The 13,968-nt window shown below is 45.9% G+C and overlaps 1 protein-coding gene across 4 annotated transcripts in view; it reads left to right on the forward strand.

Annotated features, from left to right (window-relative positions):
* Positions 1–13,968, forward strand: part of OLFM2 (olfactomedin 2) — a 209,453-nt gene that overhangs the window by 161,529 nt on the left and 33,956 nt on the right. For 2 of the 4 annotated variants that reach the window (XM_060272127.2, XM_060272125.2), the window contains exon 3: positions 4,317–4,475. In XM_060272127.2, the coding sequence (XP_060128110.1) occupies positions 4,317–4,475 (159 nt within the window). The remainder of the gene's footprint in view (positions 1–4,316; positions 4,476–13,968) is intronic. The other 2 variants (XM_088661234.1, XM_060272126.2) reach the window with 1 other exon arrangement.

A 13,968-nucleotide genomic window follows, 5' to 3' on the forward strand; every position in this document is an offset into this window, starting at 1 on the left:
TAAATGAAGTTTTTTGCCTACTTTCAGTCTTCAGTGTTCTTCCTTGCACTGCCTCCCTCTGCTGGGTTAATGAAGGCTTTTAAACACACACACACACACACACACACACACACACCTCCCTAATCACTTTCATCATGACAGGATCTTTTCCCCCTGTCGCTAAGTAACCACTCAAAGAGAATTGAGGTTAGCAATCCTGTACTCACATGACCCCAGTGGGGAAGATTCAGCACCTTCACACTGGTGCTCCTGCATCCTGTACATGCTCAGTCTGAGATGGGAGGGGAAAGCACAGAGGAAAATCCCCAATCAGCAGAGATATCCAGAGAAACATAGTCAAAGCCCACCAATCAGGGTTTCTGCATGTGACAACACAGACATGAGATTGGAGCCAGTGAGCACATGACCATAAGGACACCCCCCCCAAAAAAAGCACACCTGAATTGCACAACCCACATCCCAATGCCTAAGTGCCCCTGTTGCGGCCCCAGTGGCAAAGAAAGCTGTGGCCCCATTCCTGCAAGGTCCCCAGGCAGGGATTCAAGAGTCCCTTTACGCTGCTCACAACCACCATTGTGTAGCAAAATACATGTAGGCAGTGCTTTTTTTCTTAAAAAAAAGTTTAGGGGTACTCTAATTTTGACTCAAAAAAATCACCATTTTGTAGTTCAAATCTGGAAAAATAAATACAGTACCTGGACAAAAGTACAAAGATTCACAAAATGTTTAGGGATATGTGTACTTCTGTGCACTGCATGTAGGGAAATGAGAAGCCACACAATGCAGACCTGCTGCATAGATTCTTTGGGCGGGAGACATACATAAAGCACACACAGGCTAAGGAAAACCGCTCTTTTGACAAGGGAGCAGGTCAGGCGACAAAGCAAACCACAGTTACACACTGACCACAGCAGCTCCCTGCATAGGACGTGGGGTTGGGAAGCAGCAGGCATGAGTTTGAGCTCCACTAAGAGAAAGGAGAAGCATGAATCCACTTGCCTTTTGTATGACTAGTTATCTCGGAGGAAAAAGAGGGAGCTCCCATGACTCAGACACACCACCAGCAGCACAGGGCAATTCTCTAACCACTCAGCCACAGTAACAGATGGGAATCATACTCACCATGGGGCCTTTGCCTCTCCCCACCTGCAACACGCACACGCCATGCCTTGATGTTCTGAGTTTCCACACCATCTGCCATCAGCAGCCAATGATGTAGATCAGGGGAGGGGTACCTGTGGCCCTTCAGAGATTGCTGGATTTCCAACTCCCAGGATGGCCAGTGGTCAGGGATGGTGGAAGCTGATATCCAGCTGGGATAACAAGTGAGGTGATAGCTGATTTTATAGACCGTTGAAAGCTCCAAAAAAGCACAAGAGAAAAACCACCCTCTTGAGAGAGTGCAGACCCCATTGCTGCAAACATCTGCCTTCCTAAGCTTGCTTCCCCTTAGCTAGGCTGACTCCACTTCTCATCATCATCAATATCATTATTAATTGCATTTGTTACCTGCCCTTCACCAGCAGATCCCAGAGCTGAGAACAGTTGTGAAAAGAGTGGGGCCCTAAAAACACACATCTCAGGTAAAGAAAGGTGTATTCATCTAGGGAGGAAGGAGGTTGTTTGGTTCACGTTTTACCTCCGGGATGGAGAACCTGTGGTCCTCCAGAAGTTGGTAGGCTCCTCTGGCTCCCATCAGCCCCAGCCAGGTTGGCCAATGGCCAGAGATGTTGGGAGTTGTGGTCCAACTGCACCTGGAGGGCTTCAGGCTTCCCAACACTAATGTAGGGCACACTGATCTGGGTGAAACCCAGAACATGATATCAGGACAAGAGATGAACTAATGCACAGCTCCTGGTTTAGTGGTAGCACCACACTTCAGGTGGTGGCTAGCTTGCTTTTGAGACCCTTCCTCATCAGCAGACTCCAGAGGGACTGGTGTATGATACAGTTCTATCAGATGTGAGTGTCTTGCCCCTCTTCTTAAGGCCTTGGGCTCCCCTCCACTCCACCCTGCATCGAGGGCAGCCTTACTCAGCCACCTCACTTTAAAAGATCAGCTTTGGTGGCTTATTTCTCTTTCCTCTCTACCCTGCTCCAACTCTAATAAGTATTCAACACAGCCTGGTTACATTATCATTCATATTTCATGGGTGCAAAGCAGGGGAAAGGAGCTTGAATTCCAGCTGGTGCACCAGACTGCCGGTTCCAGCTCAAGTCCCAGAAGAGAAGACTCCACTGTATGTCTGCCGAACCAAGACTGTGAATCAATTGCAGTCTGTAATGTGACAGAGGTGCTCAGGTATACATGGATGGAGGGACCTGGCTTGCCTTTGCTTTTCATATTCATACATTCCCTCTGTTGATTGATGCTAGGGGAAGGGGGCCTGTGGCCCTCCAAATGTTGCTGGAATCCAGCTCCCATAATCCTTGGCCATTGGCTATTCTGGCTGGGGCTGATGGGAATTGGAGTCCATCAAGATTTGGAGGGCAGCAGGTCCCCTCATCCCTCATCTATATGCCATATTGTTGACTTCATGGCTGGAAATGGCAAGATATGTACAATTTTATAACATGCAGAGAATAATATGTATAAACAAATCAGAGAGGGGAGCTGAGGGAAGTCTTTGGAGGGTGGGAGAGGGAGAGATGGGAGGGGCAAAATGTAATTGGTTACATTGATTGATCATTGGTTTTGTTAAATTTGTTCAATAAAAATATATTTTTTAAAAAAAGGAAATGGCAAGTTCCAGCAGAGGCACCTGAACATTTGCACCCCAAATTATTTTTTAAAATATAGCAGCAACATAAAATACAGAATATATGGGATGATTTCTTTTTAAGACCACAGGATTGTGGCCATAATATTTTAAAGTATAGAATTGAGAGAGAGAGACACGAGCTCGGATATGATTGTCGTCATCTTCATTACAGCAGTTAATAAATAAGGACCACTTTTCTAGACACTTATTTTCTTGCTCATTTTGCTTAGATTTTACAAAGTGTGCACACACGAAAACCTCATGAGTTTTGCATTCAAAGCGATCTCCCTAATTTTTGTCAGCCATTCTGATCTCTTTAGAGGCTCAGCTGAGGGAACACCTCTTAAATAAAACACAGAACCAAGAGAATTACAGCAAGCAACAGCAGATCCAGTTAGGGACCCGGTTTATTAACTATAGCAATAGGTCAGCCTTGCCAACTAGTTTCTCAACAGAACCAGTCAGAAAAGACTGCCCAGAGGCAAATCAGAACAAAGCTTATGTTGTAGTTCAAACATAGCAAACAAAGAGTCTTAAAACCTCAAACATTCTTCTACATATATCAAGAAAAGTTACAGGTCATGGGATAATAATAACAATAATAATAATAATAATAATAATAATAATAATTTATTTATACCCCTCCCATCTGGCTGGGTTTTCCCAGCCACTCTTGGTGGCTTCCAACCGAAAAATAAAATACAGTAATCTATTAAACATTAAAAGCCTCACTAAACAGGGCTGCCTTCAGATGTCTTCTAAAAGTCTGGTAGTTGTTTTTCTCTTTGACATCTGATGGGAGGGCATTCCACAGGGTGGGCGCCACTACCGAGAAGGCCCTCTACCTGGTTCCCTGCAACTTGGCTTCTCGCAATGAGGGAACCGCCAGAAGGCCCTCAGCGCTGGACCTCAGTGTCCAGGCAGAACGATGGGGGTGGAGATGCTCCTTTAGGTATACTGGACTGAGGCCATTTAGGGCTTTAAAGGGATGATAAACATGTATGGCTCCATACTGCTATCTGCTCCCCCACAATTACCTTGGGGTGCCCCAGGTGCCCAGGCCATTTGGGTCTCAAATGTCCTACTTTATCAAGTGTTTCCTTAGCAACCAGACCTTTGATGGGGTTGTTGACATTTCTGTCTCTATCCCCTCTTCCCTGAGATATCTCAGGAAGCTTCAAGATGTTTGGATTTACACCCTGATACTAACTAGAACATCTTTAATGACCATTTGTGGCACTTCCAGGGTTAGATGGGGTTTCTTCTTTATAGCCTAGAGAGCACAGGGGTTTTAAAATGTTACAAAATGTCAGTGATGCATTCTATCTTTCTAAAGGTTAAGTACCATTAATATTTGAAACATAATGGAATCAAAATGTCTACCCTGGGTTTCTGATTCTTAATGTCAGGGGTACCTTCAAGAAGAAGATCCACTCCCTGGTTGCCTCAACCACCATGAGCTCCTCCATCTATCTAATCCCATGTATAATAGTCTGCAATCTGACCATCCTTTAGGTGGTGTGTCTTAAGTTTCCTTTCCTTTTTTTCATTGAGCAGGTGCAAAACATCTCCCAGTCCATGGAGGTGCTGGACCTTCGGACCTACCGGGACCTGCAGTACGTGCGCAATACTGAGTCGCTAATAAAGGGGCTGGACTCCAGGCTGAAAGTGGCCACAGAGAGTCAGAAAAATCTGAATGCCAAAAGTTTCCAGGTAACTCTTCTGCTTGGCCAATAATAATATTATAATAATAATTTATTATTTATACCCCGCCCATCTGTCTGGGTTTCCCCAGCCACTCTGGGCGGCTTTCAACAGAATATTAAAATACAATAATCCATTAAACATTCAAAGCTTCCCTAAACAGGGCTGCCTTCAGATGTCTTCTAAAAGTCTGGTAATGTTTTTCTCTTTGACATCTGGTGGGAGGGCGTTCTACAGGGCAGGTGCCACTACCGAGAAGGCCCTCTGCCTGATTCCCTGTAGCTTTGCTTCTCACAGTGAGGGAACCGCCAGAAGGCCCTCAGCACTGGACCTCAGTGTCCGGGCAGAATGATGGGGGTGGAGACACTCTTTCAGGTATACTGAACCAAGGCTGTTTAGGGCTTTAAAGCCAAGTACTTCCCAATCTACATAGTCACTAACTTTGGAGGGGCATTGTTTGTGGACTGGTTTTCTGATGTTGGTGGGTTCCTAGAGTATTATTTTGATTGCTAATGTTGCTGTTTGAAAGCCAGTTGAGAATGAGAAGGTGTTGGGTGGTGATCATATATGCCTGATGGAAGCAGGTGTGGTCCTTCAGAAGTTGTTGGACTACAGCTCCCATCATCCTTTACCTTTGGCCATGCTGGCTGGGGCTGATGGGGGTTAGAGTCAAAAAAACATTCAGAGGGACGCAATTTCCCCATTGGGGAAGAATAAAATTACAAAAAGGAATAAATTCAGCTTGCAGCCTTCAACTTCCAGCCTTCCCTCTTTAGTTAGACTGGTAAAGGTAAAGGTACCCCTGACAATTAGGTCCAGTCGCGGACAACTCTGGGGTTGTGCTGCTCATCTTGCTTTACTGGCCGAGGGACCCGGTGTTTGTCCGCAGACAGCTTCCAGGTCATTTCGCCAGCTTGACTAAGCCACTTCTGGCGAACCAGAGCACACGGAAACACTGTTTACCTTCCCTACCTATTTATCTACTTGCACTTGACATGCTTTTGAACTGCTAGGTGGGCAGGAGCTGGGACCGAACAACAGGAGCCTCCCCATTGTAGCTTAGGAGGGGAATGATTTGGAGTAGGAAAGCAGGTGGAAGAAGGATTAAACACACCTTTTGACTCAGTCTCACCTGAGGCTACTCCATTGCATGAAATTTGCACTTCCCCAAATATTTGCCATGCAATTCTCTGAACATAAATGCATATTTATGCACACCAGTGCATAAAATAGTGAAAGTAACACAAAATATGCTGTATATTACAGTGTAGCCAAAGGAGATAGAGGCATGAGCTGTCCGGCCTTGAGCCTGACAGCTGCAGCAGCCAAGGCATTGGTTAAATATCAGAGCAGCAGCCAACAGGTTGGTTTAGTTTTAGTCACAGTGTGTAGGCAGTGGGGCCTCAGGGGCTGCTGGTAGCCCAGCCAATGGAGCTGGAGTACAGCCCAGGCAGCCCTGCTGGGAAATCAGGGGACAGTGAGAAGAAATATGACAAAAGAGGGAGGGGCAAAGTGGGCATGCTTCCTACTCAGCAGCAGCTGGAGAGTGAGGTGGCAGTTTGGGGGAATGACCAAGTGCTGCACAAATTGGTCATAATAAAGTGATTGCTTAAAAGAGAATGAAGAGGGTAGAAATGGAGTGGTGATTTCTATCAAAACATCAATGGAAAATAGCCCAGCCCCCATCTCTTTTGCGAAGAAGTAGAAGTAGAGTGACATATCCAAAATGGAAAAGAAAAACACCTCTCCGTGGATAAATAGAATAATAATAATAATAATAATAATAATAATAATAATAATAATAATAATAAGTCATTATTCTAGGCTCTGGGCAGATTGAAAAGAGAAATGAACCAAACTGCACAATCGAGTGTTAGGACTAACATGCCATTGAGAATATAAGAACATAACAAGAACTTGCTGAATCACACCATAGATCCATCAAAGCCAGCATCCTGTGGTCAGTCAGACGCCCCTATGGCAAGCCCAGAAGCCGGACCTGAGTGCAAGAGCAGACTGCCTCTGACATTGGAGGTGGAACACAGCCATCATGGCTGATAGTCAAGCATTCCTCGTATGAGGCTGAATTGATGGATTCTTCAATGCAAACTGCTAACATTTGTGAAATTTGCATATTGTGGCATTTGTCTCCAAGGAAGCAGGTAAAAAATATAAATGTCAACTGGCAGGAAGAAAAATAAGAGAGGCCAGTTTAATGCTTAAGATAATTTGGGTAGAAATGTAATGAATGGCAGGTAGGATATCCCTGCCCCCCCCCAATCTGGTTGACTTGAAGATAGTTGTGCTTTTGCAATTTATTGAAAAAGTGTTGTTGCTGTTGTATACACTGTTGTTTATGTTTTCTTGTTTGGCATATCTTGGCCATATATTTAAAATGGGACACATTGGCAAGGGAGAATGCAGGCTCCCCTTCCATGAGGCGAGCCCAGTTGAGAGCTCAGTGCAGAGGCTTGAGTTCAGGGAACAGCTACACTTTGCAGCATGGAGAAGCGCCAAGCTTCAAGACAGCAACAGGCATTCTGCCTCTCACTGGGATAATTCAGAAGGCATTTAGAAATCCCCAAGGTGCCTTTGTGCACCCACAGAGGATGGGAATCCAAAGGGCATCACATATAAACATATACAAGCCAGTATGAAGCTGTCAGACCCTTTGTCCATCTAGCTAAGTTCTGTCTCCTTTGATGGGCAGTGGCTCTTTCGGGGTCCCATTGCTACATGCATACACTTGGTCAAAGAATACAAGCTCAGGAAACACCATGACAAAGTATTTGACCGATTATCAAAAGTATTCCAGGATCTGAGTTTTCCTTGATGTGCAACAATAAGAGAAATGCAAGAGATGCAATGGATGAACCAGCCACAAACAAACCACCCTGTCCTGTCTTTAGAACATCCGCAGCAGGGATGGGTACGGACCATGTTTTGAAAGCATACTGTGAAGGGAAGGCTATCTGGGACTTTGGGGGAATCACCATTACAATGTGGAGAATAGTATCTGTGCATTTTGACTCATCTTGTGTCTTACAAATGTTAGAAACTTATTGTTTAAGTAAAGGTTGAGGATCGTGGTTCATGCCTAAGAACCACACCTTTGGTTAATCTAGTCCAGGGGTCCCCAGACTTACCAGCGTTTGGGCCAGAGGGCGGGGGAGCGTGCGCCTGTGCGGGCCGGCGGGCGGGGGAGTGCGCGCCCGTGCGCATTCGCATGGGCGCTTACTGGCGCGGCGGCGCGCTTCCAGGGTGGGGAAAGCGCCGAAAATCTGTTGTGCGCATGCGCGTGGGCCTCCCCCGACCCGGAAGTGCACCAGAAATGACTTCTTCCGGGTCGGGAGAGGCCCATACGCATGTGCACAAATGATTTTCGGCGCTTTTATCCCAACCCGGAAGAGTGCTGCCGCGCTGCGCGCCGTAAGAGCGGGCGGCGGGCGGCGGGGGTTGTCGCGGGCCGGATTGGCAGGCTAATTGGGCCGCATCCGGCCCCCGGGCCGTAGTCTTGGGACCCCTGATCTAGTCTAGCATTACAGATTATGACTCTCAGCTGCTATCTTTGGTCTCAGGCACGAGCCTTTCCCATAATCTACTACCTGACAGCAAGGATTGAAAATGGGGCCTTCTGATGCAAAAGCATGTGCTCTGCTGGGCCACAGCTCCCATCACCCCCGTCCATTGGCCATGCGGACCATGCGGAGTTGATGGGAGCTGGAGTCCAACAACATTTGAAGGGCAACAGGTTGGGGAAGGCTGCCATAGGCTATCCCTCTAAGACTCCAGGCTGCCTGTGCCAGTTTCCTTGGTAAGGTTTGTATTGTGGCTGGTAAGGTTCATATTGAACTGTCAAGTGTGACAGCATCAGATAAACCTTACATAACATAAAGATTTTAAAGAAACTTGTGCTTTGCATAGAGGCAGCTGGGAAGTTAATATGTTCAGATATATATGTTCCATAACACCTCTTTCTTTGGGCTGATGATGAGGCTGCACCTCCCACCACATCCCGAGAAGGGTAACAGCCATGTTACAGCCACAGTTCTTTGAGCACTTCAGCACCATGGACAGCAGAACTCTGGGAAAGCTGACTGTAAAAAGGCTACAGGTTGTCCAGTAAGGCCAAGCTATATGGTAGGCAGCTGTCTCAGCAAATGAAACTGATCTGTAGGAAATGTAACTTGAAAAAGAGACATTGCACATACTTTTGCAAACCATTTTAATAAAAAAAATACATTAAAAATAAATAAATAATAAAATGGAAGTTGAGGCAAGGTATGCCACTGCAGCAAATCAGCCAACCAATTTTCATTTTCTTCCCCAAGGATGCTCAATGTCCGTGGCAAAGAAAAAGACCACTTTACAATGCAATTCTTTGCACATCTACTAAGAAGCAAATCCCATTGAGCTGAATGGGACTCACTCCCAAAAGAATTTCCTATGGAGTCTTACGGCAGCCTTATTGAACAAGTCTGTCTATCGTGTCTCATGGCTGGTGCTTAGCAAGCCATAGGACTACTCTGTGTATTATACAGAGAAAAACCCACATTCACCATTGATTGCATGCTCAAGGGGGAATGGTAGCCAGTCACTGTTCTCTGATTAGCATACCTGATTGTTTGCAGACATGCATTTGCCATGTTTGCACATTACACATTTAAAATGCCCACCTGAAAGATATGAAGTGGTTTAATAGCACCAGAAGTGGTTACTGACTGTTTCTGGGTCTTTTAGAAACAACTAGCATTTTTCCTTGGCGGCAGCAATTTCATGTTGGCCTTTCCCCAGAGTCCAGGGCATATGCTGCAGAAGGTGGGCCAGGGAACTGATTGCTTTGCCTTGGAGCTGCTTGCTCTTGGTACTCTCTGTTCGCAGACGTAACTCATGAATCAGCCAGAGGAGTATCACATTTGCAATTTAAAAACCAAGCGAATCAACAATCCCCCTTTGCCTCCCTTCAGGCACCTGTGAGGAGGAATCGGTGCTGCTGATAAATGAGCCCAGGCCATCCATATTCTGGGCCCTTTGCCATTCAATTACCTTCCCTGGTAATTTTTCACCCCCAGCCAGAGTGATTAGAGACATTTTGCTGAGAATAATGGGCCTCTGGTGTATGTGCATGGTTGAGAGTGCAGCAGTGAGCCAGAGAATTCCATGCCGTCCCACAGACAGCTGGGGTGGGGGTGGCTCCTTGGAAGGTCTCTTGATTAGACAGCTGGCCTGCTAGGGTCTATGATTCCCCTCTAGATCATTGTGCCAACATTTGATAGGTCCAGGTGCATGCTGAGTTATGATCAGTTCAGGGCTAGCCCTTGACCAGTGGGCCACCTTGATGAAGCCGAGCTCTGTGGGGGGGGGGGGTGTACCTGTTTCTTGGGTCCCAGAGCTTGGAGTCCATTATGTTTATAAAGATAGTGGCCTTGGTTCTCTGAACAAAGTCATAGAATCATAGAATCATAGAGTTGGAAGAGACCACAAGGGCCATCCAGTCCAACCCCCTGCCAAGCAGGAAACACCATCAAAGCATTCCTGACAGATGGCTGACAAGCCTCCGCTTAAAGACCTCCAAAGAAGGAGACTTCACCACACTCCTTGACAGCATGTTCCACTGCCGAACAGCTCTTACTGTCAGGAAGTTCTTCCTAATGTTTAGGTGGAATCTTCTTTCTTGTAGCTTAAATCCATTGCTCCGTGTCCGCTTCTCTGGAGCAGCAGAAAACAACCTTTCACCCTCTTCTATATGACATTCTTTTATATATTTGAACATGGCTATCAAATCACCCCTTAACCTTCTCTTCTCCAGGCTAAACATGCCCAGCTCCCTAAGACGTTCCTCATAAGGCATCGTTTCCAGGCCTTTGACCATTTTGGTTGCCCTCCTCTGGACACGTTCCAGCTTGTCAGTATCCTTCTTGAACTGTGGTGCCCAGAACTGGACACAGTATTCCAGGTGAGGTCTGACCAGTACAGTGGTACTATTACCTCCCTTGATCTAGATGCTATACTCCTATAGAGGAGACCTGGTCAGCAAGAGTGTGTTCTGACCTTTCTCCAGTTCCTCAACTGGTTTTTCAGTGCCTGATTGATGCCCATCTCAGCCTTGTCTCTAAACCTATATAAACTCCTTTTGCCATCTCAGCCTGCACTGAAGTCTACTTCAGGGTCATCCTTTCTACCTAGACAACATTAACCTACTCTCTCTGCTGCTTTTGCTTTCTATCCATCCTTGCCTCGGTTATCTTCCTATTCTCGGGAACATAGGGAGCCACTTTATACTGAGCTATGTCATCCATTCATTTAGCTCAGTGTTGTCTACACTGGCTAGTTGTGGCTCTCCAGGATTTTTTATAAGGTTTTCTCCCAACTCTCTCCTAGGATGCTGGGGTTTGAACCTGAGACCTTCTACGTGCAGAGCAGGTGCTATACCCATCGAGCTACAGGCTTTACCCTTGAGCCTGAGTGCTATTTCACCAAGTGTTGGCTCCAGTTTTGGTGGGGGGAACTGGTCAAGATGCCCTTGGTGCAGGCACCTCCCTGGGCCCATTTCCTTACCATTGCTCACCACTGCCCATTGTTTGTCCTTTCCCCCTAGGTATGATTTGCACTTCCACCTATGTAGAAGGAGAGGGAAAGGCTGCTGTTCTCTCTCTTTGTTCTTGGCACAGCTCACATGCTTGGAGAGGGCAGATAGACAGGTAGCAAAAGCAAGGAGGAGGAGGAGGAGGGCAAAGGATCCCTAGGGAGAAGGTTTTGGGTCTCAATAGGTGCCCAACTATGCTGACCCAGCCCAAGATCTAGTCCCATGAAACTGTTGTTCAGGTGAATTCTACTGACCCATCCATGTTGACATCAGTGGAACCATATTCCGTTTCCCATGACTACATGGTAGCCAGACTCCTGACACTGGGTGTGATGGTTTTTGGCTTAAAAAGAAAAAAAAGCATCAATCTGTTGAAGGCCAACATTCATGATAGCCTACTGGACCCATCATGGGATGAACAAGAAGGAAAGGCCATAACTGCTTTGGAGCCTCCCAGCCTTTTGGTTGGTCATATTTGGGAACTGGATCCTAGATGAGTAGACCTTTGGAAAGGCTATAGCTCAGTGGCACAACATGCAGAAGGTCCTGGGTACAATTCCTGGCTGCTCCAGAAAGAGCTGGGAGAGATCCCTGTCTGAAATCTGAGAGCTGTTGCTGGTCATTGTACACAGTACTAGGCTCGATGGAAGAATAATCTGACTCTGTCTAAGCTGGCAGCTTCTTGTACTCCTCAGCAGGGCAGAGCCTACGTTCTTGATGATACTAGGTGCTCTCATTATCTTTGCCCCTTCTTTCTCTCCCAGACCAGGTGCCTGGGAAAACAGATTCCGCTTGGATAGCCAGTGGGCCAGCCAGATATGGAGCCTGGCCTGTTCAAAATAAGACTCTATTCCCACCTACCACATACACACACACACACACACACAGAGAGAGAGAGAGAGAGAGAGAGAGAGAGAGAGAGAGAGAGAGAGAGAGAGAGAGAGAGAGAGAGAGAGAGAGAAGCTCTGTATATTTTTGCATGACTTTTTCACCCCGAGGTCTCTTCTCATCACTGTGCCCTGGGGCACAGCTAAGGCTCCAGTTTTGTTGGCACATACAACACATCCCTCTCCCCAACCCCCACCACTCCATTCACATCTCAGTTCTCAGAAGGTTTTTTTTATTGTTTTGTGATATATTTACCTAAGAATCATATTTACTCAGTGCTCAAAGTGGAGTGGGGCAGTGGACCTAGTGCCCACCCCACAACTGGATTATTATCTTTTAATGCAACAAATAACTTCTAGCCATGGCTTGAGGTAGATAATTCATATCTGCTTAGCAAAAAGGGAAGCAGTAACCAAAATCAAGGGTTGCCCACACCTTTGCTCTTGCAATCCATCCACTTGAATGCCATATTTTCATAACCCATTCTGCTCACACACCTAAAGGTATAAATATTGTTCTTAGCTCAAACATTTCCGTTTCCCCTATCTCTTAGGGACGCAAGAACTGCCTTACACCAAATTAGGCAATTGGTGCACCTAATTCAATACTGTTGGCACTGACCAGCAGCAGCTCTCCATCTTTGAAAGCAAGAGTCCTTCACAACCCTACTTGGATACACTAGGGATTGAACCTGACAATTTCTACATGTTTAGCCTTTCTCTTTATAGAATTTGCTTTACTTTTAATTTAGCTTTCTTGCTTCAGAGAACTGGATCTCTCCTCCTTTTTTGTTCACCCCAATTTATTTGCTCTTTGACTCCCATTATTGTATTTGTTTAGTCTGGATCTTTTTGTTCCACAGTTCCTCTTGGAAACTGAGGCCAGCTATCCCTTCCCTAGGCATTGTCAGTAAGCACTGACTTCCTTCCACTGGATGTGCCCCAACCCCAGCCTCTGCCCCTTGCCCCCTGCATAGCAATGCTGGCCTGGCAGTGCCAGTCTAATTAGAATGGATGGAGCCTTTCTGACACTGGGTCATGGCTGCCATTTGCCACTGGGACCTCAGGCCCAATCTGACTGTAAGTGGAGCAGTTACTGGCAGGTTGAGGTGGAGATGCAGCCATTGGGCAGATGTTCCACAGTATCAAGCTGTTAGGATCCTAATTAGCTTTCATGTACAAACAAGCATTTAACAGGACACTTTAAATCAAGGGGGCAAGGTGGAAGCCTCTGATGTTGAGATAGCAACCTACGCAATGATACTATTCAAAGAGGTTATATTACTGTACCCTGACAGTAAGAGCTGTTTGGCAGTGGAACAGACTCGCTTGGGAGGTTGTAGACTTTCCTTCATTGGAGGTTTTTAGCAGAGGTTGGATGGGCGTCTGTCATGGGTCCTTTAGTTGAGATTCCTGCATTGCAGGGGGTTGGACTAGAGGACCTTCAGGACCCCTTCCAACTCTTCCATAGAATGATTCTATGATTCTGTCTAGCCCATGTCACTCTTCCACAATGGCACAAGCATAAAGCAGTGGCAGACTTTTCCATTTTCAGTATTAAAAGCAGATTCATTCCACGTAAAGGTGGAAGCGGAAGCATTATGCCAAATGGCCTGTCTTAAAGTGTAGTGAGTACTTTAAAGATATCCACACATAATTTTTATTTAATTTTATTTCTTTATTTATTTTATTTATTTATTTTTTCAAATTTCTGCCTTTTTGAATTGGAAAAATATTTATTAGGGAGCATAATGAGGTATGTTAGATCATAACATTTTAAACCTAACTTGTACACTTATATATATACAGTCACGCCTCGTGTTGCATCCGCTTCATGTTGCATCTTTCCGCGTTACATCCCGGGACAACCCAGAAGTACCAGAATTAAGTTCTTAACCAGAGGTACCACTGTATTTGGTGTCTGTGACTCCTGCCCGTGTTAGAATTCCATCTTAGCAGTAGCCACCTTAGAATGTCATTCCTTATCTTTAAATAGATAGCCTTTCATCAACATATGCCAAAAGAAATG

This window comes from Zootoca vivipara, chromosome 2, assembly GCF_965207765.1.
Source record: "Zootoca vivipara chromosome 2, rZooViv2.hap1.1, whole genome shotgun sequence".
Taxonomy (NCBI): Eukaryota; Metazoa; Chordata; class Lepidosauria; order Squamata; family Lacertidae; genus Zootoca; species Zootoca vivipara.